This window comes from Gordionus sp. m RMFG-2023, chromosome 3 (assembly GCF_954871325.1).
Source record: "Gordionus sp. m RMFG-2023 chromosome 3, tfGorSpeb1-WG-v2, whole genome shotgun sequence".
NCBI classification, from domain to species: domain Eukaryota; kingdom Metazoa; phylum Nematomorpha; class Gordioida; order Chordodea; family Parachordodidae; genus Gordionus; species Gordionus sp. m RMFG-2023.
The window spans coordinates 2800508-2828445 of NC_088777.1; the positions used below are offsets into that span (position 1 = coordinate 2800508).

At 25.3% G+C, this 27938-nt stretch overlaps 3 protein-coding genes across 3 annotated transcripts; 1 reads left to right on the forward strand and 2 right to left on the reverse strand.

Annotated features, from left to right (window-relative positions):
- Positions 1 to 286: 286 nt before the first annotated feature.
- LOC135926541 (eukaryotic initiation factor 4A-III-like) lies at positions 287 to 27907 on the reverse strand. The gene is made up of 5 exons (XM_065462454.1): positions 27436 to 27907; positions 21608 to 21794; positions 1988 to 2215; positions 1067 to 1234; positions 287 to 611 (listed from the first exon to the last, which is right to left on the reverse strand). Exons 1-5 carry the CDS (start codon positions 27873 to 27875, stop codon positions 411 to 413), a joined length of 1224 nt encoding a protein of 407 aa, XP_065318526.1. The 5' UTR covers positions 27876 to 27907; the 3' UTR covers positions 287 to 410.
- On the reverse strand, positions 11511 to 12620 carry LOC135926542 (uncharacterized). Its single transcript, XM_065462455.1, has 5 exons — positions 12434 to 12620; positions 12359 to 12391; positions 12051 to 12200; positions 11782 to 11931; positions 11511 to 11662 (listed from the first exon to the last, which is right to left on the reverse strand). Exons 1-5 carry the CDS (start codon positions 12561 to 12563, stop codon positions 11526 to 11528), a joined length of 600 nt encoding a protein of 199 aa, XP_065318527.1. The 5' UTR covers positions 12564 to 12620; the 3' UTR covers positions 11511 to 11525.
- On the forward strand, positions 14104 to 17377 carry LOC135926543 (uncharacterized). Its single transcript, XM_065462456.1, has 4 exons — positions 14104 to 14290; positions 14333 to 14365; positions 14524 to 14673; positions 14793 to 17377. Exons 1-4 carry the CDS (start codon positions 14161 to 14163, stop codon positions 14927 to 14929), a joined length of 450 nt encoding a protein of 149 aa, XP_065318528.1. The 5' UTR covers positions 14104 to 14160; the 3' UTR covers positions 14930 to 17377.
- Positions 27908 to 27938: the final 31 nt, after the last annotated feature.

Consider the following 27938-nt stretch of genomic DNA (forward strand, 5'->3'; position numbering starts at 1 on the left):
CTTGTTCCTCCCATTAAGGTACTGATTCAAGTCGACTTGTTTTAACTGCCCGAAAAAAATAGACGACAAAGCATTCAAACCTTGAGTTGTCTCAATCAATTTGCTAGTCTCAGATAAATTGATTCATATAAAGATATTTGTGGATAAATTCAGAAAGAAAGTAAGAACCTAGACAGCAATAAGTAAAAGTATCAAAGCTTTACTAAAAAAAATTAGTTTGAAGATCCTTCTGGTCAAATATAATATTTTTATATGAAGAAATTGATTTTTTAAGCTATAAAGACACTTTATAACCCATCATATTTATATTTATTTATAAATTATCATAATTAAGAATAATCAATATAATACAGATGTCATAAATCTATAATAGTTTATATAACAACATTTTAAAAAAAATTTATAATTAATTAAAATAAATCGTGGATATTTATTGGCATCTCATCAATCTGGGTACTATAATATTGTTCAATATCCCGTAAAATTCTGATGTCTTCTTTGTTTGCAAAGTTAATGGCCACACCCTTCTTGCCAAACCTACCGGACCTACCTATCCTGTGGATGTAAAGTTCTCTGCTGTTGGGTAAATCATAATTTATAACCAGAGATACCTAATTTAGAAGAAAATAAATATTTTCAAATTAATCATAATGTTTAACCCATTCTGTTTTTTTTAAAAAAATCAAAAAATTCATGACATGAAAACAAATTTATAAAATATAATCGGGATATTTAATTTAGGGCAAATTTCTTAGGTTTATTTGAACTCATAATTTTTAAAACAAATTTTTTAAGCGAAAAAGAAAAATGGCACAGATAGTAATAATATTATCTTAAATTATGGAGACATGATATTGGTATAACACCAGCAATCGAGTTTTTAAAATAAAAATAAATGTTATTTCAATATTAAACAAAAGATATACTACTATCATTTACATTGATTTCATTCTTCTTAAATACAAGTCCTGAACATTATGGCGATTCAGGTACCCTTTGAAAGACATATATAGTTTATCGTGTAGATTTTTGAAAATACAATTATCAAATTTTCATTTAAAATAACCTGTTGAACGTCTAACCCCCTGGACCAAACGTCGGTCGTTATAAGGACGCGGGTTGTAAAAGACCGGAAAGCGCTCATGACTTCATTCCTCTCCTTCTGAGGCATCCCCGAGTGCATGGAGCTAACTGTAAAATTGGCGGCACGCATCTTCTCAGTTAGCCAATCGACCTAGGTTTCAAATTCAAGGTTAACATATAACAAGAGCATCTACTTATGATGGCACAAAGTGCAAAATTTTATAAAACTTAATATAATAAAAGGGAGGCATTTTTTTAACGATAAACAGGAATATAGATTGGACCTTCGAATAAATTTATGGAACAGAACGAAATATTCGGGAAACGTTCCTAAAAATCTATTACATAATTATAAATGAATATAAAAAGATAAGAAGAATTTTGATATAAATTCTAAATCCATATAGCAGGGCGCCAAGATAAATTATATTTTAAAATAATATTAATAAATGATAATCATTCATCACATAAAACGATCCTAAGCTAATTAAGGAATTAAAATGAGGGAAACTTAACCAATAATATGATGTTGGCACTTAAATTTGGAATAAGATAATTAAAAAAAAAACTGATGAATAAATAATATTTTCAATTTTTGTCTTCAAATTTTAAATGGACAAAATTTTTTTGATATTAATAATCATCGAGATTGTCAGGAAATGTAAAGGTAACTTATTCTTAAAGATATAGATGTAATAATTGAATGATATTAATGGTTAAATAAGAATGAATGATAAAAAATGTGTTGATTTAAAAAAATATATTAAACTATACATTTTTCTAGGAAAGTTCCAAAGGTAGGAACGGAACTAAAACACTTTTTTTTGGCTGGAACAGAAACGCAAAAATGCTCTTGTTCTGGGTTCCTGATAAAAACCATATATGCGGTATCTTAAATAAAAACCTTGCGTTTGGTATTGCAGAAAATGACGGCTTGGGTCACTACGAGTGCATCGTAAAGATCTACCAGAGTTTCGAATTTCCAATCCTCCCTATCCACCGCAACGAAGAATTGTTTTATACCATCTAGGGTGAGTTCATCGCGCTTGACGAGTATTCTCAAAGGATCTGTCATAAATTTGCTGGTCATTTCAAGTATGTCGTGAGGCAATGTGGCACTGAATAGAACGACCTATTCAAAATTTGAACAAACAGTTATTATAAGATTGCAATTCTTTTTTATCTCCATTTTTGATATGTTAATTTTATTTTAATATAATATTGCCTAAAATATGATGTAAATTTACTTAATAAAAAGAATTTGGTACGAAACAGTTGAAAATAAAAGGATGTTCAGTTTAATTTTTCACAACCGAATAATTTATTATTACCTTCAAAATAACGAAATATATTTGTATTTGAATATATATATATATATATATAAATAATCAGATTTGCCTTTTAAAAATTCAGTAGAGGGAGTGGGAGCTAGCTACTTTTAAAAAGGAGCGTTAATAATTGAAAATAATGTTCAAAGATTCTAAGATTTTAATTTAACGATTTTTAGAACAAAAATGTTAAAACATTTTCGGTTTCTTTGTAAATGTCTGTTAAATTTCCGATTCCTTATCTCGTAGGCGCAACTAATGCGATTAATCGTTGATCCATTAGTTTATTTAGATGAGTTTGAGATCATTACAATTTTGAAAATTTATTAAAATTTTGATCAACGTATGAATATTAGGATGCGCGTATGATATTTTCCGGTTTGGGGCATGATGGAACCCCTCTAAATAGTTATTAGTGCAGGGTCCCACTACTCTATTACTAAATTAAAAATATATAAATTATATATTTAAGCTGTTATTTTCACTTTTCACAAGGTTTATGGCGCGAATGCCAAACATTGGGCTTATCAGGATCGTACATCGGGCAATCGGATGTACATAAAGTAGTGCCACCCATTCTCTAAGGAAGAACATGTGGCAGTGGTGCGTTTTACTTGCTATCTAATGGCTGCTAACGATAATTTGCTAAGTTTTATGCGATACATGGATACAGCTTGGCTTGGGAATAGACCACCATTTTCTTATATAATATGGTCAAGGTATATTTTTTTTAATTTAGGTATAGAGTAGTGGGACCCCGCACTGAAAACCATTGAGGGGTTCCATCATGCCCTAACCCAGAAAATATCATACGCGCACCCGTGGTAAAATTTTTAATAAATTGTAATGATCTTAAACTCATTCAAATAAATAATGGATCAACTGTTAATAGAATTAATTACGATTACGAAATTTACGTAGAAACCTAAGATGCTTTTTAACATTTTTGGATGAGGTCTCTAAAATTGTTAAATTAGAATCTTAGAATTTTTTTTCCATTTTATTTATAAATATTATTTTAAGAGTCTTTTTGAAAGTAGCCAGCTCTCGCGTCTGTCCCTACCTTCTCAGAAGGAGCTAGCTCCCGCTCCAGGAGAGCCGCTCCTTAACAACTCTAATTACTTTTATATATATATATATGTAAAATACAAATATATATTTCGCAATTTATCCAATTAAATCATTTCAATTTTAAATACTTTTATATGTCTAATTAATTACAGATTCTTTAGAATTTTTTTTAAAATTATGCTAAAATATTCAGCAAGTAAACAACGCTTAAAATTTTCGTAAAAATTTTACTCGTTATGCAATCTCAAATGACTAAGGGAAAAGTAAAAGTATTATAAGTATATCTCCGAACAACAGATGGTAATAAAGATATATATAGAAGCGCTTTATAAAAAGCAGTACGTCCGTTCGAATTACATTAAGATTTTTTAAAAGTTCTATCATGGTCACTATCAGTTAATCTAATAAATTCATAATATAAATTATTCTGATAATTTTGAAAAATAAAGGAGGAAAAGTTTACCTGATGACCATATATAATATAAAATAAAAAAATTAATATTTATTATAAATTGAAAATATATCGATACCACCATAGTTTAGGCAATAACTTAATTTATTGGGAAAAAATTAATAACATATTTATTACTCTGGATTAACTCATTTTAAATAAATCATTTTTATAATATATTTTAAAAAAAAATTAATTAAGCAAAATATATTAAATTAAAAATACACTAAGTATTTACCATATCAAACAAAATAATAGTATTATTATTAATATTCTTATGTTATAATAGATATATCATTTATATTTATGACTTTTTTTTAAAAAAATGAATTTTTACCTCCCAACAAGGTTTATCCGCTAAGATATGGTCGTTTAAAGCGCAGAAAAATGTTAAATTTTTGACAAAATGCATTTCATTTATTTTCAAATAACTCGAGAAATAATTAGATAAATAATTTAAATTTTATTGTGTAGCTTAATAATAGTTCATTTATACGACATACAAATAAATATGATATAAATCTGATTAATATCGAAAACCGGATGTAATAAAGCCGGAAATGGTCATAGAAAAACAAAGATTTTTTTTTTCAAATTTTTTTCCCTGTAGATAGGTATAATACTACGTTATATTTGTACCAAATCCTAGACTGGGATGAACATGGGTCTAGGAGTTATGACTCCTTATATGGCTTAAATTGGACAAATTTAACATAAATATCTTCATTTAATGAATACTTATGAAATAATGTTTATTTAAAAATTATGTCTAAATGATAGGCCCTTACTTTTTTTTTCTTTAAGAAAACTTTTGAGAAGAGGTTGGTGTCATAAAACTCGTTAGTAACACGTTATTATAAATCTTCTTGATAAATCATTTATTCGTAATATATGTGATATCAATTATAAATATCTTGAATACAATGATAATAAATATCTTGTTATAAATATATTGAATACAACGACATGCTAATAATCATATGCTTGAAAATATAATAGTTCTACGATATATAAAAACATAAACATTATTGATTGACTGTCCAACTAACAATCTTCAAGTCAGTAACAACAGTTGGGATAATGTGATTTATTTAACACTGAAGTTAAATTTTGTTTCGAAATTACATGACATAAATTAAATTTTTTTTTTTAGCATAAAACAATCTACCATAATTAAAATTCAACGAATATCATCATATTTAATTGATATATTTCACATTCATATTGTAGTTTTCGTAACCCCTTATGTGTGGTTCGGGGCCGAAATATTCCCACAGCTGTTTGGAGTCAAATAAAAGAAAGATGGTGAATACTAACAAGACACATTTAACATTTAAATTTAATAAATTTTAAAATATTTATATTATAATTTATGCAATATATATTTAAGAATATTTAATTAAATATAAAATATTTAAATATATCCAAAGTAATATTTAAATATATATATAAGGTAATATTAAATATTAAGTTATATATAAAGTAATATTTAATAAATAATTATATATATCTAAAGTAATAAAGTAATATTTAAATATATATATAAGGTAATATTAAATTATATATAAAGAAATATTTAAATATAAATAATTAAAATATTTAAATATATCTAGAGTAATATTTAAATATATATATAAAGTAATATTTAAATATAAATATAAGGTAATATTAAATTATACATAAAGTAATATTTAAATATATATATAAAGTAATATTTAAATATATATATATAAGGTAATATTAAATTATATATAAAAAAATATTTAAATATAAATAATTAAAATCGTTATATGATAATTTATGCAATATATTATAAAATATTTAAAAAGTAATATTTAAATATATAAATAAAGTATTATTAAAAACCTTAAATATATATAAACTAATATAAAATAAAATATAGGAAGAATGTATTTAAATTCGCTAAAATAATTGGTTATTTATAATTAATAAAGTTCTGCCACCATAAAGTTTTTTAGGATAAATGATGTAATGATACGAGTTTTCTAAATAAAAAAATGTAACCATAAAGTTTTCTAATATAAAGATTGTTTATTTTATTTTAAATTATTAATTTAATTTTATATAATATATTTTAAAATTTTACATTTTGTTTATCAAACTAAAAAAATCAGGTTTATATAATAATTTTCATATTAATATTAAAAATTTATATAATAAAAATCAATCTACACAATTTATAAAAAAATCAATTTATATCAACATAAAAAAAACAATTTAAAGGTTAGTATTAATCGGTCATATTAACAATAATAATTAATTAATATAAATGATTATTGTTAATAACAGAATGTAGACTATCTGGCTTATGTTAATTGTTAGGTATAAAAGATTAATCTGAAATTTCTGAACCCAAAAATAAATTTTACATTGTTAGTGGAATGTGTATATATTTATGAAGATCTTTAAGTGGATAGTTAAAAATTGAAAAGTTAACAAAATCCAGTATATCATATTAAAAATTTTTAATTACTTCTAGTGCTGTAAACGTTACTACAAAAAGAAACGCGTTACAGTTACTCGTTACATCTGAAAAAGGGAACCCGTTACGGTTACCTTAAAAAGAAACGTGCATTGAACGACTTGTCTTTATCTGAAAATCTCTGTAATTCAGATATGTCATAAGAGTCGTCATATGCAATTATCCTTAATATGACTATCTATTAATTTCCTTCTTTCCCATGCTTCCCTTAAAAATGGCTGCAGAGTTTGAAGATTGCCCCCATTTTATTCCATAATAGCTTACACTTAGAAAATGTAATTTTTAAAATAATTTTAGAGTGTACATCGTTATTTCAATGTCAACAGTAATAAAAAATAAATAACTTTATAGTACAATTAAATGTTTAAATATTTTTAAGAATATTTGGAGTCTAAAGCGGACACATAGTATATATTGAGAAAAGGGATAGAAAAACGAATATTATAAGATGCCTCCTCAAATTTAATCAATCAGGCAGATAAAAAAATATATTTTGAAGTAACTTTTCCCCTCCAAGCTCTCGTAGAAAATTCGAGCCGTGTTGCGTCAAAAATTTTAATATGATTGGCACTTTAATTAAATTGAATTTGCATGGTTCTACTCTTGGGTAAACTAAGAAAAAATTAATCTCATTTACTAATCTTTCAAATTTTATTATACATTTAAATTTATTTATAAATTAGTAGGTAATAAGAAAGTTAATTAATATTAAAATTAAATGATAGTTAATTAATATGAAAATTGAAATTACATTGAAAATAAATTAATTAATAAGAAAGTTATTTAATATGGAAATTGAAATTAAATTGAAAATCTCCTTACCTTTATTAATTAAATGTTTTCTTGGTATATTCTTTGTTAATTAAATATTTTCTGGATATACTCTATAATTTAAGAATTTTCATTAATCATATAATTTATTGGTCTCTTTATTAATTAAATGTTTTTCTCGTATCTTCAATAATTTTTTCAATCGTAAAATTTTCTTCTTACAAAAACCAATTAATGAATAAAAATCCTTTTCCTTTGTTGCCACTGTATTTCTTTTCACAAATATCAACAAAATACATGGCTAACAACAGGTTCATAATATATACATATATTATAATAATTAATTTTATCATTTTAATACAATTATAAATAATCATTTAAAATATTACAACAAATCATTTAAAATATTACAACAGTAGGCTTTATTATTTTTTTCTACATTAATTCCATTTTCTAACTAAGCATTCAAATATTTGTTCAAATTGCGATGATTTTGGCGGTTTGTTTGATTTAACTATTTTTTCTCTTCCAGACTATGTTAAATCATCTTATATAATTATTAGTTTATATAGTTACTTAACTATCAAAACAACACTCAGGTATTACAATAACAAACAACTACGTTTTAATGTATCTGTTTTTTTTTACTTACTTCAATTTTTTTTTTCTCTTGAAACACGAAAATCGATAATTTTATTTCTTTATTTTTCTTTTCTTAAAATATGAAATCGTACATAAAAAAAAATAATTGTCTCCAAGTGTTTTATTTTAATTATTTTTGCAAAGAAAATAATTTTTTATGGATAAGATAACATGTTTCATTAAATCATCACAACTAAGGGAATGCCTACCCATTGTGGCGCCACTATTTTATTATGAATAAAAATACTCGTAAGAGGAAAATAATTTCCAGGAAAAGAAAGAAAACATGATAAATTTTCCACAAAAAACCTAAGATATAGGAACTAATTGAAAAGATGATGATGGAAATAGCCGTCGACATGGACAAATCGGCCAATGGAGGAATCAGGCATACACTCCTAAAAAATCGTAGATAACATACAAAACAAAATATTTTGAAAAGATGATGGAAATAACAGTCGACCTGGACAAATCGGCCAATGGAGGATTCAGACATACACTCCCAAAAAAATCGTAAATACCATACAAAACAAAATATTTTGAAAAATTTATGTATTGTTTTTAAAAGAGAGAAGAGACTTACCTAATTTTCTCTTGGAGAACATATTGTTTCATTTGAATAATATAACTTATTTTTTTATATATCATTTATATATATTATAATAATTTCTTATCTGTAAATTTAAAAAAAATTTGATAAGCAAAATAATAATTGTAAGATTTGAAATATATAATATTCACTGCTTATAATCACCTCTGAAATAGTAGTTTTTTTTATTTAAAATTCAAGGTTACAACGTTAGTAACTACGTTACTTTTTTTTACATTACTTTACAGCACAAATTAATATATAAATATTTATATTTTAGAAGGCAGATTTTATAATTTTTATTCTGATCATACTTAGGGTTGAACATCTATCGGTTACCGGATTAATTTATTAATCTATTTAATTAAAACCTATGATTGACAAAGACATATAAAAGTCTAATAATAAATTAATCAATTGTTTTAGTTAAAAAAATCAGCAATATATATTCAAAAATGATTATTTGAATAAAATAAGGATTCAAAATTTAAATTTTGTATTTCTTTTATCAATTATCTCCTTCCTTATACTTGTTTAGATGGACATGATACAAAAAAATTTGAATAATAAAATTTTATGTTACGAATTTTATAAATTATGGATTTTCTCAAATGACAATAAAATTTAAAATATCCTTTATTAAAATATAATAAATAATAAATAGTAATATGACATTTTAAAACAACTACAACTTAATTAATATGAAGAAAAAAATTTCATAGATGGAAAAGATGTAATCCATTTCACCAATCTTTTCCTCACAGATATAACACCATTCAATCTCAATATAAATATAGAACTTCCAATATAATTTTACTTTCCCAAAGAATTATAAAGTCAATTTTTATATGTTAGCATTTTTTACAATTAATAATAAAAATATCTAAAAAACAATTGAATTTGTAATAAAATGAAATTTACATTGAAACATATTCACCACCATTCTGATAAATCTAAAGAAAGAGCATTATGCAATTATGAATTAACTTAAAGTACAAATTCGAGCAACCCGGTTCAAGGCAAACGTAAAACATAAAATCAAGTTATGCATATTAGAAAAATGGATCCCCTTGTTAAACTGCATCCTAATGCTCTACCACCATTTATATCTGTGAAAACTATTATGAATCGTGTTATTAAAACATTAAGACCTCCTTTGCCTCTTATAAATTCTGATATCCGATTATACGGCAATTCTCGAAGAAATGTTTCTTACCATTTCTGTCAAGGGGTGCTACTTTCACTATTGTCAATGTATTTTAAGACGTATACAGGGAAATTTGTCAGAATTAAATCTTGAAGTAGAGTCCTTTAATTTAGATCCCATAAGAGATCTCTTTACATACTTTAAAAGTACTTGGATTAACCCAAGCGCTAAATTTAAATATAAGATGTGGAACATGTATGATGTTCAAGGTGTAAGAACAAATAACCATGTTGAGGGATTTCATCGTTCTTAAAAAGAGTATATAACATATTCTCATCCTAATTTATATCTGTTCATTGATAGAAACTTTTTATATTATGAAACTTATACACCAATGTAGTATTTAAATAAAATAATTTCTTTAAAAATATGAATATGTATTATTATTCTGAGTATAAATATAAAAACAATTTAGTCGGCAGGTATCTCATTATTTTTTTTTGAAATTAAATATCTTGATATTTTATCTAAATACTGCATTGGTGTATAAGTAGCATAATATAAAAATGTTTCTCGTCTATTATACAGTATTTTTTTTTTCTTTCAGTAACTTTTTTCCCATTATGCAATTGAATGAATTTAATGTCCATATCTTGTTGTATTTGTTTTAATATATCAATAAAAAGATATAAATTAGGATGAGAATATGTTATATACTCTTTTAAAGAACGATGAAATCCCTCAACATGGTTATTTGTTCTTACACCTTGAACATCATACATGTTCCACATCTTATATTTAAATTTAGCGCTTGGGTTTGTCCAAGTACTTTTAAAGTATGTAAAGAGATCTCTTATGGGATCTAAATTAAAGGCCTCTACTTCAAGATTTAATTCTGACAATACCAATGGTATGTCCGTTTCAGTTAAAAAGGGTATCGCCATGAGTCTGTGATAAAATCTCTTAAAATCAGGATTAAGCCGACTAAATGCTGTCAATCTATTACCCTGTATACGTCTTAAAATAAATTGGCAATAATGAAAGTAGCATCCCTTGACAGAAATGGTTGGAAACATTTCTTCGAGAGCTCTTAAGTGCTCCCATTTCAAAATCTATAAGTGCTTTAGGAGGAGAAAATAAAAAACCTATAGATAGGCAATAGTTTTTTAAAAGATCCAACATTTTTAAATATGTTTCTTTGTTTTTATAGCAATAATATATAAGCGCAAGGAATTATTGTATGATTAATCATTACATGAATAGTGTAAAATTGCTTAAATAATAACGGACACGAAAAAAATGTACCGTCCATCAAAATTTTGTCAGCATTACAGAGGCATTCAAGTAATCCATGTGTAGAAAATATTAATAATTCATTATTTTCATTACAAATTAAAAATGTTTTATTACCTAGTGTTAACGTATAATCGCCGTATAATCGGATATCAGAATTTATAAGAGGTAAAGGAGGTCTCAATGATTTAATAACACGATTCATAATAGTTTTCACATAGAAATGTTGGTAGAGCATTAGGATGGAGTTGAACAAGGGGATCCATTTTTCTAATACGCATAACTTGATTATATGTTTTACGGTTGCTTGCTCGAATGTTCTTTAAGTTTATTCATAGTGACTAAAATTGCATAATGCTCTTCCTCAGATTCAGAAGGATGGTTGTGAATATGTGTCAATGTAAACTGCATATTTAATAATATACCTCTTGCCGTACAATGACTTAGTCTACATTTAAATAAAATTCCAAATTTATGATGAACATACAGAAATTTATTTGAATATAACAAATTACGTTTTTTTTGGGAAAGAATAAAATTATATGGCTGTTCTACATTTAAATATGAGAATTGAATGTTATTAACTGATATTGGTAAAGTTACAGAGCTATCAGCTGCAATGGAGATATCGATTACAACTTCTTCATCTATAAAACTTTCGTCCAAAAATGGTAAAACATGTCCGGACCTTCTTCAAGGATCCCAGAAATCCCCACAGCACCTCCATCTTCTTGTTCATGATTAATCACAGAAGTCACAATCTCTTCATTTCTACCCATCGATTCTTAAGGAAAAAAATATTTTTGATTAATTATGATAAAATTAAAAAGAAAATATACTAACAAAATTGTGATTAACTATGATAAAATTAAAAAGAAAATATATTAACAAAATTTTATTAACCAAAATCAGCATCTTCTTGAATAGGATTGATCATCGAGAATATCGACTCCGGACCTTCTTCAAGGATCCCAGAAATCCCCACAGCACTTCCATCTTCTTGTTCATGAATATTCAAAGAAGTCACATTATCTACATTTCTTCCCAATGATACTTAAGGAAAAATATATTTTTGATTAATTATGATAAAATTAAAAAGAAAATATACTAACAAAATTTTGATTAACTATGATAAAATTAAAAAGAAAATATACTAACAAAATTTTATTAACCAAAATTAGCATCTTCTTGAATAGGATTGATCATCGAGGATATCGACTCCGGACCTTCTTCAAGGATCCCAGAAATTCCCACAGCACTTCCATCTTCTTGTTCATGAATATTCACAGAAGTCACATTATCTACATTTCTTCCCAATGATACTTAAGGAAAAATATATTTTTGATTAATTATGATAAAATTAAAAAGAAAATATATTAACAATATTTTGATTAACTATGATAAAATTAAAAAGAAAATATATTAACAAAATTTTGATTAAATATTTATAAAAAAATTTAAAAATAATTTTGTAAAATACTTCCTCTTCTTCCACTCAAATATTTGCAAATATCTAGAAAACAATAAATCACATCTTATATATTAAATAATTTACCGTTGCATGCTGCTGTTTTAGTAAATAGGTTATTTACTGTGTAACCTCTCCCGAGACAGGTTGGAGAAATACAGGTAAAATATATTTTATTTTTATAACAACTTGACTTTCTATATGTAGAAGGTATCATTATTTAAAAAATTCTAAAAGATTTAGCTTGGTTTTGTCTTAATTTTATAATTTTCTACAAAAATGTCTATGTAAATATTAATTAAAACCTACTTTGCCTTGAGGTAGTGATATTTATATTTAATATTAGCTTGGTTTTGTCTTAATTTTATAATTTTCTACAAAAATGTGTATGTAAATATTAATTAACCAAATACCTTTGCCTTGAGGTAGTGATATTTATATTTAATATTAGCTTGGTTTTGTCTTAATTATAATATTCTACAAAAATGTGTATGTAAATATTAATTAAAACCAAATACCTTTGCCTTGAGGTAGTGATATTTATATTTAATATTAGCTTGGTTTTGTCTTAATTTTATAATTTTCTACAAAAATGTGTATGTAAATATTAATTAAAACCAAATACCTTTGCCTTGAGGTAGTGATATTTATATTTAATATTAGTTTGGTTTTGTCTTAATTTTAGAATTTTCTTGGCTTTATTAATGTCTACCCTATAAATTGTAAGGATGCGAGAAAGATTCCGATTCCAAGCGCCGATATTAATTTTAGAATTTTCTAGAAAAATATATGATTTTAGAAAATATATATAATTTAGGAAAAATAATTTGCCATTTGACTCCAAATGGTTTGATGACAAAAGAAAGAAAAATGAATCGGACCGATACCCAAAAAAATTACGGCTTTAGATGGTGTGACGTCAGCGTGAAATCAAAAGTTCATGAAGTTAAATAATTGTGAAATTACTATAAAATATTTGTTATTTGAAAATTTATGAATTTTTTAAGAATAGTTATTATCTATTCTTGAGAATATCATTAATTTTCTTCTTATAAATATTATAGTAATTTCAGAATTATTTAACTTCGTGAACTTATGATTTTAAGATGAAGTTACACCATTTAAAGACGTAAAACATAAGGGTATCGGTCCGATTCATTTTTTTTTCTTTTGTCATCAAACCATTTGGAGTCAAATGGCAAATTATTTTTCCTAAATTATATATATTTTCTAAAATCATATATTTTTCTAGAATATTCTAAAATTAATATCGTCGCTTGGAATCGGAATCTTTCTCGCATCCTTACAATTTATAGGGTAGACATTAATAAAGCCAAGAAAATTCTAAAATTAAGACAAAACCAAACTAATATTAAATATAAATATCACTACCTCAAGGCAAAGGTATTTGGTTTTAATTAATATTTACATACACATTTTTGTTGAAAATTATAAAATTAAGACAAAACCAAGCTAATATTAAATATATATATCACTACCTCAAGGCAAAGGTATTTGGTTTTAATTAATATTTACATACACATTTTTGTAGAATATTATAATTAAGACAAAACCAAGCTAATATTAAATATAAATATCACTACCTCAAGGCAAAGGTATTTGGTTTTAATTAATATTTACATACACATTTTTGTAGAAAATTATAAAATTAAGACAAAACCAAGCTAATATTAAATATAAATATCACTACCTCAAGGCAAAGTAGGTTTTAATTAATATTTACATAGACATTTTTGTAGAAAATTATAAAATTAAGACAAAACCAAGCTAAATCTTTTAGAATTTTTTAAATAATGATACCTTCTACATATAGAAAGTCAAGTTGTTATAAAAATAAAATATATTTTACCTGTATTTCTCCAACCTGTCTCAGGAGAGGTTACACAGTAAATAACCTATTTACTGAAACAGCAGCTTGCAACGGTAAATTATTTAATATATAAGATGTGATTTATTGTTTTCTAGATATTTGCAAATATTTGAGTGGAAGAAGAGGAAGTATTTTACAAAATTATTTTTAAATTTTTTTATAAATATTTAATCAAAATTTTGTTAATATATTTTCTTTTTAATTTTATCATAGTTATTCAAAATTTTGCTAATATATTTTCTTTTTAATTTTATCATAATTAATCAAAAATATATTTTTCCTTAAGTATCATTAGGAAGAAATGTAGATAATGTGACTTCTGTGAATATTCATGAACAAGAAGATGGAAGTGCTGTGGGGATTTCTGGGATCCTTGAAGAAGGTCCGGAGTCGATATCCTCGATGATCAATCCTATTCAAGAAGATGCTGATTTTGGTTAATAAAATTTTGTTAATATATTTTCTTTTTAATTTTATCATAGTTAATCACAATTTTGTTAGTATATTTTCTTTTTAATTTTATCATAATTAATCAAAAATATTTTTGTCCTTAAGAATCGATGGGTAGAAATGAAGAGATTGTGACTTCTGTGATTAATCATGAACAAGAAGATGGAGGTGCTCTGGGGATTTCTGGGATCCTTGAAGAAGGTCCGGACATGTTTTACCATTTTTGGACGAAAGTTTTATAGATGAAGAAGTTGTAATCGATATCTCCATTGCAGCTGATAGCTCTGTAACTTTACCAATATCAGTTAATAACATTCAATTCTCATATTTAAATGTAGAACAGCCATATAATTTTATTCTTTCCCAAAAAAAACGTAATTTGTTATATTCAAATAAATTTCTGTATGTTCATCATAAATTTGGAATTTTATTTAAATGTAGACTAAGTCATTGTACGGCAAGAGGTACATTATTAAATATGCAGTTTACATTGACACATATTCACAACCATCCTTCTGAATCTGAGGAAGAGCATTATGCAATTTTAGTCACTATGAATAAACTTAAAGAACATTCGAGCAAGCAAACGTAAAACATATAATCAAGTTATGCGTATTAGAAAAATGGATCCCCTTGTTCAACTCCATCTTAATGCTCTACCAACATTTCTATGTGAAAACTATTATGAATCGTGTTATTAAATCATTGAGACCTCCTTTACCTCTTATAAATTCTGATATCCGATTATACGGCGATTATACGTTAACACTAGGTAATAAAACATTTTTAATTTGTAATGAAAATAATGAATTATTAATATTTTCTACACATGGATTACTTGAATGCCTCTGTAATGCTGACAAAATTTTGATGGACGGTACATTTTTTTCGTGTCCGTTATTATTTAAGCAATTTTACACTATTCATGTAATGATTAATCATACAATAATTCCTTGCGCTTATATATTATTGCTAAATAAAAACAAAGAAACATATTTAAAAATGTTGGATCTTTTAAAAAACTATTGCCTATCTATAGGTTTTTTATTTTCTCCTCCTAAAGCACTTATAGATTTTGAAATGGGAGCACTTAAGAGCTCTCGAAGAAATGTTTCCAACCATTTCTGTCAAGGGATGCTACTTTCATTATTGCCAATTTATTTTAAGACGTATACAGGGTAATAGATTGACAGCATTTAGTCGGCTTAATCCTGATTTTAAGAGATTTTATCACAGACTCATGGCGATACCCTTTTTAACTGAAACGGACATACCATTGGTATTGTCAGAATTAAATCTTGAAGTAGAGGCCTTTAATTTAGATCCCATAAGAGATCTCTTTACATACTTTAAAAGTACTTGGACAAACCCAAGTGCTAAATTTAAATATAAGATGTGGAACATGTATGATGTTCAAGGTGTAAGAACAAATAACCATGTTGAGGGATTTCATCGTTCTTTAAAAGAGTATATAACATATTCTCATCCTAATTTATATCTTTTTATTGATATATTAAAACAAATACAACAAGATATGGACATTAAATTCATTCAATTGCATAATGGGAAAAAAGTTACTGAAAGAAAAAAAAAATACTGTATAATAGACGAGAAACATTTTTATATTATGCTACTTATACACCAATGCAGTATTTAGATAAAATATCAAGATATTTAATTTCAAAAAAAAATAATGAGATACCTGCCGACTAAATTGTTTTTATATTTATACTCAGAATAATAATACATATTCATATTTTTAAAGAAATTATTTTATTTAAATACTACATTGGTGTATAAGTTTCATAATATAAAAAGTTTCTATCAATGAACAGATATAAATTAGGATGAGAATATGTTATATACTCTTTTTAAGAACGATGAAATCCCTCAACATGGTTATTTGTTCTTACACCTTGAACATCATACATGTTCCACATCTTATATTTAAATTTAGCGCTTGGGTTAATCCAAGTACTTTTAAAGTATGTAAAGAGATCTCTTATGGGATCTAAATTAAAGGACTCTACTTCAAGATTTAATTCTGACAAATTTCCCTGTATACGTCTTAAAATACATTGACAATAGTGAAAGTAGCACCCCTTGACAGAAATGGTAAGAAACATTTCTTCGAGAATTGCCGTATAATCGGATATCAGAATTTATAAGAGGCAAAGGAGGTCTTAATGTTTTAATAACACGATTCATAATAGTTTTCACAGATATAAATGGTGGTAGAGCATTAGGATGCAGTTTAACAAGGGGATCCATTTTTCTAATATGCATAACTTGATTTTATGTTTTACGTTTGCCTTGAACCGGGTTGCTCGAATTTGTACTTTAAGTTAATTCATAATTGCATAATGCTCTTTCTTTAGATTTATCAGAATGGTGGTGAATATGTTTCAATGTAAATTTCATTTTATTACAAATTCAATTGTTTTTTAGATATTTTTATTATTAATTGTAAAAAATGCTAACATATAAAAATTGACTTTATAATTCTTTGGGAAAGTAAAATTATATTGGAAGTTCTATATTTATATTGAGATTGAATGGTGTTATATCTGTGAGGAAAAGATTGGTGAAATGGATTACATCTTTTCCATCTATGAAATTTTTTTCTTCATATTAATTAAGTTGTAGTTGTTTTAAAATGTCATATTACTATTTATTATTTATTATATTTTAATAAAGGATATTTTAAATTTTATTGTCATTTGAGAAAATTCATAATTTATAAAATTCGTAACATAAAATTTTATTATTCAAATTTTTTTGTATCATGTCCATCTAAACAAGTATAAGGAAGGAGATAATTGATAAAAGAAATACAAAATTTAAATTTTGAATCCTTATTTTATTCAAATAATCATTTTTGAATATATATTGCTGATTTTTTTAACTAAAACAATTGATTAATTTATTATTAGACTTTTATATGTCTTTGTCAATCATAGGTTTTAATTAAATAGATTAATAAATTAATCCGGTAACCGATAGATGTTCAACCCTAAGTATGATCAGAATAAAAATTATAAAATCTGCCTTCTAAAATATAAATATTTATATATTAATTTGTGCTGTAAAGTAATGTAAAAAAAAGTAACGTAGTTACTAACGCTGTAACCTTGAATTTTAAATAAAAAAAACTACTATTTCAGAGGTGATTATAAGCAGTGAATATTATATATTTCAAATCTTACAATTATTATTTTGCTTATCAAATTTTTTTTAAATTTACAGATAAGAAATTATTATAATATATATAAATGATATATAAAAAAATAAGTTATATTATTCAAATGAAACAATATGTTCTCCAAGAGAAAATTAGGTAAGTCTCTTCTCTCTTTTAAAAAATCAATACATAAATTTTTCAAAATATTTTGTTTTGTATGGTATCTACGATTTTTTTTGAGAGTGTATGTCTGAATCCTCCATTGGCCGATTTGTCCAGGTTGACTGTTATTTCCATCATCTTTTCAAAATATTTTGTTTTGTATGTTATCTACGATTTTTTAGGAGTGTATGCCTGATTCCTCCATTGGCCGATTTGTCCATGTCGACGGCTATTTCCATCATCATCTTTTCAATTAGTTCCTATATCTTAGGTTTTTTGTGGAAAATTTATCATGTTTTCTTTCTTTTCCTGGAAATTATTTTCCTCTTACGAGTATTTTTATTCATAATAAAATAGTGGCGCCACAATGGGTAGGCATTCCCTTAGTTGTGATGATTTAATGAAACATGTTATCTTATCCATAAAAAATTATTTTCTTTGCAAAAATAATTAAAATAAAACACTTGGAGACAATTATTTTATTTTATGTACGATTTCATATTTTAAGAAAAGAAAAATAAAGAAATAAAATTATCGATTTTCGTGTTTCAAGAGAAAAAAAAATTGAAGTAAGTAAAAAAAAACAGATACATTAAAACGTAGTTGTTTGTTATTGTAATACCTGAGTGTTGTTTTGATAGTTAAGTAACTATATAAACTAATAATTATATAAGATGATTTAACATAGTCTGGAAGAGAAAAAATAGTTAAATCAAACAAACCGCCAAAATCATCGCAATTTGAACAAATATTTGAATGCTTAGTTAGAAAATGGAATTAATGTAGAAAAAAATAATAAAGCCTACTGTTGTAATATTTTAAATGATTTGTTGTAATTTTTTAAATGATTATTTATAATTGTATTAAAATGATAAAATTAATTATTATAATATATGTATATATTATGAACCTGTTGTTAGCCATGTATTTTGTTGATATTTGTGAAAAGAAATACAGTGGCAACAAAGGAAAAGGATTTTTATTCATTAATTGGTTTTTGTAAGAAGAAAATTTTACGATTGAAAAAATTATTGAAGATACGAGAAAAACATTTAATTAATAAAGAGACCAATAAATTATATGATTAATGAAAATTCTTAAATTATAGAGTATATCCAGAAAATATTTAATTAACGAAGAATATACCAAGAAAACATTTAATTAATAAAGGTAAGGAGATTTTCAATTTAATTTATTTTCAATTTAATTTCAATTTTCATATTAAATAACTTTCTTATTAATTTATTTATTTTCAATGTAATTTCAATTTTCATATTAATTAACTATCATTTAATTTTAATATTAATTAACTTTCTTATTACCTACTAATTTATAATTAAATTTAAATGTATAATAAAATTTGAAAGATTAGTAAATGAGATTTATTTTTTCTTAGTTTACCCAAGAGTAGAACCATGCAAATTCAATTTAATTAAAGTGCCAATCATATTTAAATTTTAGACGCAACACGGCTCGAATTTTCTACAAGAGCTTGGAGGGGAAAAGTTACTTCAAAATATATTTTTAGATGCTTAGGTAAATGCCAACAATATTATTTTACCAATATATGAAAGATGTTTAAGTTTGGGTGAGAAACTTAAAATTAATATTGAGAAACGTAGGCTAATCATAGATTACATGTTAGCTTTGGAATCAACTTTTGATTATTATAAAAAAGTTATTTTTTTACCATTATTAAAAACAATTATTACTCACTTTAAATTAAAATTTGCTGGGCATAGCAAAATATTAAAATATTCATCATCCTCAGAACAATTAATTATTAACAATAATATAATGCTTAGCATTAAAAAAATTATAATTTTTTTGAATCCGACATTATCGGTGGATACGAACAGCTAAAATCAGATACTGAAGCTTGGTATTCTGATCTAAGCAGCATGATCCCTACAGATCATCCCAGTAACCCTGTTATTACAATTATTTAAGGAAACTTTAAACTTAAGAACAAATATCAAAACACTTTTAATAATATTAGCAACACTTACCATAACTACTTGCACTAATGAGCAGTCATTTTCGACACTGACTCAACTTAAAAGTTATTTAAGGACAACCTCTGGCCAGGCGAGGACCAATGGATTGGCTCTTCTAAATATAAATAGAGATCATAATCCTAGTCCAAATGAGGTCATAGAGGAAATGGCGAAAGGGCCACACTCTCCACCCTTTTATCATTTATTACCATGAAGACAACATATAAAACATGTAAGTCTTGTGGTTATATCAGATTGTTAGCACAACGCATGTGCATTTTATTTATTTCAATTCAAACAAAAATGATCTTGTTCTTAAAAGAAAGAAATTTGATAGATTGACCAAAATTTATTATTTTTCTGATGTAGTGATTATTGTGAAGCTATAAACGAATGAGGAATCAAATTGTTTAATTTTTCAATTAAATAATCCGCGAATTCGTCAGCGAATTTTATCAGTGTTTCGAGGGTAGTAGTTCGATCAACTGCTAACCATTATTTGAATGTTATCTAATGGATTGAATTCGCGTCAAATAATAATAAGTTTTTCTTTTATTTTGGAAGATCCAGGGTAAAATTTATATTATTTAAATAACATCTGGACTGGATTGCAAAGATTTTGTGCTATACAATGTTTATATTCGTTGATAGGAGGATAATTATAATGATCAATATCAGTTGTTAGCTGTTTTAATTTTCCACCTATTAAAATGAGCTAAAAATTTTGATGCAATGTGCAGATAGACCACTTGCTAGGAACACAAAAGTACAATGCTTTTATTACCCTAGACAAAAACAAAATAGAAGTCAAAATTTATTCAAATTTTTTAGATGATATATTTTAAATATGTTTAGAATTATTTTGTCAAGTAATTTCGAGTCATAATAAAACTTGAGTGTTAAATAAATCACATTATCCCAACCACTTCTCAAAAGTTTTCTTAAAGATAAAAAAATATAAACATTTCACAAGTGTTCATTAAATGAAGATATTTATGTTAAATTTGATCAATTTTAGCCACATAAGGAGTCATAACTCCTAGACCCATTTTCATCCCAATCTAGGATTTAGTACAAATATAAAGCAGTGTTATATCTATTTACAGGAAAAAAAATTTGAAACATCAGATTTTCAATATTAATCAGATTTATATAATTTATTTATGTCTTATTACGCTACACAATAAAATATAAATTATTTCTCTAACTTAATTATTTCTCAAGATGTTTGAAAATATATAAAGCGCATTTCCGCGCTTTAAACGCCCATTTGGGAGATAAAATTTCATTTTTTTTCTTATAGCATATACTACCATTATGCAAAATTTAAGAAAAATTGATTGGGAATTAACGGAAATTTAAGGGAATTAATGATATTAATTAAATAACCAATAATTTTTAACAAAAATTTTAATGATTTTCTCTCAGTATGCAAATTTTGTCAAAATTAACAAGATCAGACAGGAAGGTTATCGTCTTGATTATGACTAATTCATCATGGAGGACATGGCCAACATTAAATGTTTAAGTATACTTTATATTTAATAATTATCAATTCAGAAATATATAAAGCTATGAACCTGGGTCTGGGGTGGTAAGAAGCGGTATATGTCATATATCTGTTCTTTGAATCCTTTGCTAAGCATTTCATCCGCTTCGTCTATAACAAGCAGCTTGATATTGCGGGTGCGAAGGCATTTGCGCTGTATCATATCAAAAACTCGGCCCGGTGTACCAGATACCACGTGTTGTCCATAATCCAATTTTCTGGTATACAAATAATATCGAATAGTTTTCAATCAACTCATCCAAAATAATTTAAAATTTTGTCATTTATAAAAAAAATAAGGTACCCACTCAATATGATTTAAATTAGTTTTAAAAATATACTAAATATTTTTCTGTTTGAAAGTCTCAAATATTTTTATATGGGCTGAGCTTAAAATTCAAAAGGAATATTTGACTATGATCAGACCTATAAAATTTTCAGGTCAGGCTTTAGGACAGAGATGCACTGGTAACATTTTTTTGCCGATATTGATACCAGATTTCTATTTTATAAATTAGGCTGTGTCCTAAATCAAAAAAAAATTCTCAAAAATTATCGTAAAATTTTTGGGAGATTTGAGAGATACGAAATATGTCCCGATTCATAGATTTTAAAATATTTGATGTGAATGATTTACTATTTCTATTTTTTATATTATTTGTTGATACGACTGAGCGTAGAAGAAGGCATAGATTTTTAGAAGGCCAGTATATATGATATTATATGTATTATTTCTAGAGATCAAGGACTTTTTAAAATATTTGATAATATTCAATCTTATCCTGACAAATTTCGTCAGATGTTTCACATGCATGTGGAAACATTCAACTACATTCTTATGAATTTGGAGTCTATAGACACCGCTATAGTTATACATAAAAACTCTATTAGTATGAAGCATCGACTCTATATAACACTCATGTATGATGATCATTTTTTTTATAATCTGTATACATTTATAGATATTTGACAACTGGTATGAACTTTAGAAAAATAGCATTATATGCAAAGATAGGAAAAACATTAGTAAGCACAATTGTCACAGCAACATGTAGGTTATTATGAGTAGGTCTACAGCCCAAGCTCTCTGTTTACCAACAGTTCAACAGATGCTTGAAATATCAGGATACTTCAGGAAATCAGGTTTTCCTCATATATTGATGGAAAACATGTCAAAATAAAACAACCTAAAAAAAGTGGATCCACATTTTATAATTATAAAAAATTTAATTCCATTGTGATTCAAGGTATTTCAGATGATAAAGTAGGTATTTATAAATTTTCTAAATTTTAATTCTTTTCTAGATTCATGTTAATAGAAGTTGGGTTTCCTGGATCTATATCAGATAGAAGTATATTTTCTAAAAGCCTATTTTATGAAGGAATGATCAAAAAAGATTCCCAACACAAATTTTTTATTTTCAACAGATATATTATCACCTTACATATTTGTAGGTGATGATGCATATCCTTTAATGGATTTTATTATGAAACCTTAGAAAACAAATTTGAATGATAATAAATTAAATTTCAATACAAAATTATCAAAACCCAGAGTATCTATAGAAAATGCTTTAACATCATGAGTGCCAAATTCAGACACCTTTATAAACCATCAGAAACAAATATTACCAATACTATACAAATAGTTAAGGCTGACTGCATATTGCACAATAATAATTAATCTTGCAAATTGAGGGAATAAAAATGGCTAACGAATTTCAATTGATGGAAACTATAAGACCTTATAGATATTTGTGGTGTATTAGTGACCTTAAATACATAGACACCGCTGGTAGCAAAATCAAGTGGGAGGAGATTGGTAAGAGATATGATCTTACTTATGAGAAATAGAAAAAAAATTTGCTGAAATAAAGGCAAAATTTAATAAAATTTTTGTTATATCCAGAAAATCAGGTATAATTATAAATATAATATATATTATTTTATATTTTAGGTTCAGGTGCTAATATTTTGAATAGCAAGCAACTCAAATTTATTGAGGATTATTATTGACTAAAAGAAAATGTTGAAGATATTTGTAAGCATTCTGAAGCTAGTTTCAGTTTGAAACTATCTAAGGATTCTATTAATGAAAAAATATCTCCACATGTATTATAACATGAAATTAGAACTATATAATAATCTATATTTTAGGATTATGAGCAAATCATTCAAGATGTGATGAATGTTCAAACATCATCACAGGCATTATTACATGAAATTAGATCTATATAATAAACTATACTTTAGAATGATGAACCAAATGCACAAAATATCTTAAATGATATAGTTAATTCATTTAGTCCTATAGACATGAATATGTCTGAGAATGAAATATTAGAAGTTGAATATTTATTATATATTTTATTAATTTAATGATAGTTAGACAAAAAGAAAATATTTCTCCTTGTACCTCTAAAAGGAAAAATTTGGGAAATTCCAAATCTAAAAGAATAAACAAAATTAAAAAATATGATACTGAAAAGATGGATATATTTAGAGTTATTTTTGAAATAGATTTTGCAAAAAAAGTATCATATGATGATGATATTCATCATGTTCAGAGATTTTTTAAATCCTTCCAAACAACCTTTAAACTTATGACTGAAAAAGAAATTTATGAAATAAAAATGAAATTTTCAGAAGAATTTATATCTATTTATATGTAATCTTTTATACATATTATATTCTTATATCTTAATATTTAATACCATATTTATAATATGTTTAACATATTTTGTATATTTTTATAATAAAAATTCTTATATTTAATGTTAAAAAGTGTAAATTTATTCATTGTAGCAGTCTTCCTCATTAAATTAATTACAAATATTTTACTAATACAATATAATCAAAAGAACACTTTTTATTGCATTCTTTATCGAATATTTATAAAAAAAATTATATAAATTTGACAAATGAAAACATTCATAAGAAATATAAGGTTATGAGAATTAAGAAATTTAAGGTTATTATGGGAATTAAAAAATAAATGTATACAAAAATTTTACATATAATTATTTACAAATAGGTTAAATGTTTGTCTGATATTATTAGAGCTTTCAGTCTATTGTTGGAACTGAGATTGGGTAAAATTTGGAATAGGAAAATCTTCATGAATTATTGATGTAGAATGATTTACCTCAAGATCAATTATAATATTGTGCAATAGGCAGTCAGCCTTAACTATTTGTATAGTATTGGTAATATTTGTTTCCGATAGTTTATATAGGTGTCTGAATTTGGCACTCATGATGTTAAAGCATCTCTCTATAGATACTCTGGCTTTTGATAATTTTGTTTTGAAATTTAATTTATTATCATTCAAATTTGTTTTATAAGTTTCATAATAAAATCCATTAAAGGATATGCATCATCACCTACATATACGTAAGGTGATAATATATCTGTTGAGGGTAAAAAATTTGGATTGAGAATCTTTATGATTTTTTTGATCATCCCTTCATAAAATAGGCTTTTAGAAAATATACTTCTATCTGATATAGATCCAGGAAACCCAACTTCTATCAACATGAATCTAGAAAAGGATTAAAATTTAGAAAATATATAAATATCTAGCTTTATCATCTGAAATACCTTGAATCACAATGGAATTGAATTTTTTATAATTATAAAATGTGGATCCACTTTTTTTAGGTTGTTTTATTTTGACATGTTTTCCATCAATAGCACCTATTATATGAAGAAAACCTGATTTCCTGAAGTATCTTGCTGATATTTCAAGCATCTGTTGAACTGTCGGAAAACAGAGATGCTTGGGCTGTAGACCTACCCATAATAACCTACATGTTGCTGTGACAATTGTGCTTACTGATGTTTTCCTATAATGCTATTTTTCTAAAGCTCATACCAGTTGTCAAATATCTATAAATATATACAGATTATAAAAAAAATGATCATCATACATGAGTGTTATATAGAGTCGATGCTTCATACTAATAGAGTTTTTATGTATAACTATAGCGGTGTCTATAGACTCAAATTCATAAGAATGTAGTTGAATGTTTCAACATGCATGTGGAACATCTGACGAAATTTGTAAGTATTAGATGGAATACTATCAAATATTTTAAAAAGTCCTTGATTTCGAAATAATACATATAATATCATATATACTGGCCTTCTAAAAATCTATGCCTTCTTCTACGCTCAGTCATATCAACAAATAATATAAAAAATAGAAATAGTAAATCATTCATATCAAACAGTTAAAAATTGAAAATAAATATATGAATCGGGACATATTTCGTACCTCTCAAATCTCCCGAAAGTCTTGAGATTCGCAAAATTTATGAATTTTTTTTTTTTTGATTTAGGACACAGCCTAAAAAATTATAATATTAATTTTTAAAAACAAAGCAGAAGATAGTTAATATTTAAAAATAGGATAGATAAATTAACATGGATAATTATTTTGGTGATCTTAGCATATAGGATATCTTTGTATAAGGTGATAGTTTTCAAAACACTTATATTTTCCTTATAATTTATAAAATATTAAATTCAAAAACTTTTTAGATAAATTATTGTATATTTATATATCAGTTATGATTTTACATTTTTTTAAGAAATTAATATCTAACTATGAATTTGAAAAATCATAAAAAATCAATGGTGATCAATGCAGTGGGGGTAACACATTTGCAATGAATTGGCCTGTTAAGATTTTATAAAGGGTATCTCCAATATGTATAATTTTTTAAAATATATTACATATAAATTCTTCGAAATTTAAATTTTATATTCAAAATATTTTGTAAGAGTTGCCCAACTCATAAAGGTTTTAACCTAGCCTATACAGATCTTTAGTAGTTAAGATGCTGCATAAATACTATTAATTGATGATAAAAATAAATCCCAGCCAAAAGCCTTATTTATAGGGCATTAGAAATGATATCATAGGAATTTTCTAGATGATTTATTATTTAAAAAAATATATATAATTTAGGAGATATAAATAAATTTTTTCCTAGTTTTTATAAATACTATCATTAAGGTGAGGTTCTAATATTTTGTATTAGGCAAAAAATCCCTTTAACTTCTTTTGTAAAAATATTAAATGTGCTTTATTTGAATACTAAATTTATTAAAAATTGAAAGGGGTTATCTGAAAAGCATGTTTTGATGTTTTTTAAAAAACCAACAAGTATTTTTATAAAATTAATTAAGTCAAATACATTCAAAATGTTGACCTAAAACACTCAAATAAAAGTTTTCACCTGAAAATCTAAAGTTGTTTAAAATTTTTAAGATGATTAAGAAAAATTTATATTGAAGATATTTTAAAAAGATAATCATTTTATTTCAATAACCAAATATGTTACTATTAAGCTTTTGATGTATTTTTTATTATTTGTTATATTTTATTAATAAACTAACTCAGTATATATGCCTAAACATTTGTTTAGATCAGGTTTGGTTATAGGATAATATTTATAATTGAATTGGATAATATGCAAGTATTAGTTCAATTTTAAAAAATATATAAATGTCAAATAATTAATTTAAGCTTATAAATATATTTTTTAATTTTAATATTGTCTTTGAATTTGAGTTAATTTTAAAAAACAATGTTGTTATAATTTTAATTATGTTATTATCCTATACTGATATAAAAATAAATATAATTTAAATATATAAAAATATTAAAATTATATCTGAAAAATAAATTTAATAGTAATTAAAAATATATTTATGAAGTCTTTTAATAAGATTCAGTTTAATTAACACATAAGATAAAAATGGTTCTAGCAATAAATAGAAAACTTATGTTCAAAAAATTTGGAATAATTTTATTTTTATTTAAAGTTTAAATCAATTCATAACATTATTAACCTAATATCTTCTCCTAGATTTGTACCTCCAATGCAAGCATGGCATTGAACATTCATTCTATCACCTACTGCTAGAATAACTCTTTGTATCTGTTGGGCCAACTCACGAGTTGGTGCAAGAACAAGAGCTTGAGTGTCTCGAATTTTTGTATCTATCGATTCGAGAATAGATATGGCAAAAGTTGCTGTTTTACCAGTTCCCGATTGCGCCTGTGCAATTACGTCTCTACCTTTGATGACAGGAATAATAGCACGTTGCTGAATTGCTGAAGGTTTTTCAAAACCATAAGAATATATTCCATCTAGCAAACTTTTACGAAGCCCCATCTTTTCAAAAGTCGAAGTTTTTTTAACGTCTTCACTAGTTTCAAATTCAACATTAACTAGTTTGCTATCATCGTTAATCCTTATCCTCTTTTTATGAGTTTCAGTGTCGGACATTTTAAATTTAAAGATTTAAGATCCACTTGGTAAATACAATGACATATCATTTGGATAAATATT

Bases quoted from the DNA above. Each gene is read 5' to 3' on its own strand.
- LOC135926542 (XM_065462455.1), bottom strand. From the start codon at position 12,563: ATGATACCTTCTACATATAGAAAGTCAAGTTGTTATAAAAATAAAATA. The intron at 12,201-12,358 runs GTATTTTACAAA...TTTTTCCTTAAG, and splicing joins TTTGAGTGGAAGAAGAGGAA to TATCATTGGGAAGAAATGTA. The intron at 11,663-11,781 runs GTTAATAAAATT...TTTTTCCTTAAG, and splicing joins TCAAGAAGATGCTGATTTTG to AATCGATGGGTAGAAATGAA.
- LOC135926543 (XM_065462456.1), top strand. From the start codon at position 14,161: ATGATACCTTCTACATATAGAAAGTCAAGTTGTTATAAAAATAAAATA. The intron at 14,366-14,523 runs GTATTTTACAAA...TTTTTCCTTAAG, and splicing joins TTTGAGTGGAAGAAGAGGAA to TATCATTAGGAAGAAATGTA. The intron at 14,674-14,792 runs GTTAATAAAATT...TTTGTCCTTAAG, and splicing joins TCAAGAAGATGCTGATTTTG to AATCGATGGGTAGAAATGAA.
- LOC135926541 (XM_065462454.1), bottom strand. From the start codon at position 27,875: ATGTCCGACACTGAAACTCATAAAAAGAGGATAAGGATTAACGATGAT. The intron at 1,235-1,987 runs GTTTTTATTTAA...TTTGAAACCTAG, and splicing joins TCTGCAATACCAAACGCAAG to GTCGATTGGCTAACTGAGAA. The intron at 612-1,066 runs GTTATTTTAAAT...CTTCTAAATTAG, and splicing joins GGGGGTTAGACGTTCAACAG to GTATCTCTGGTTATAAATTA.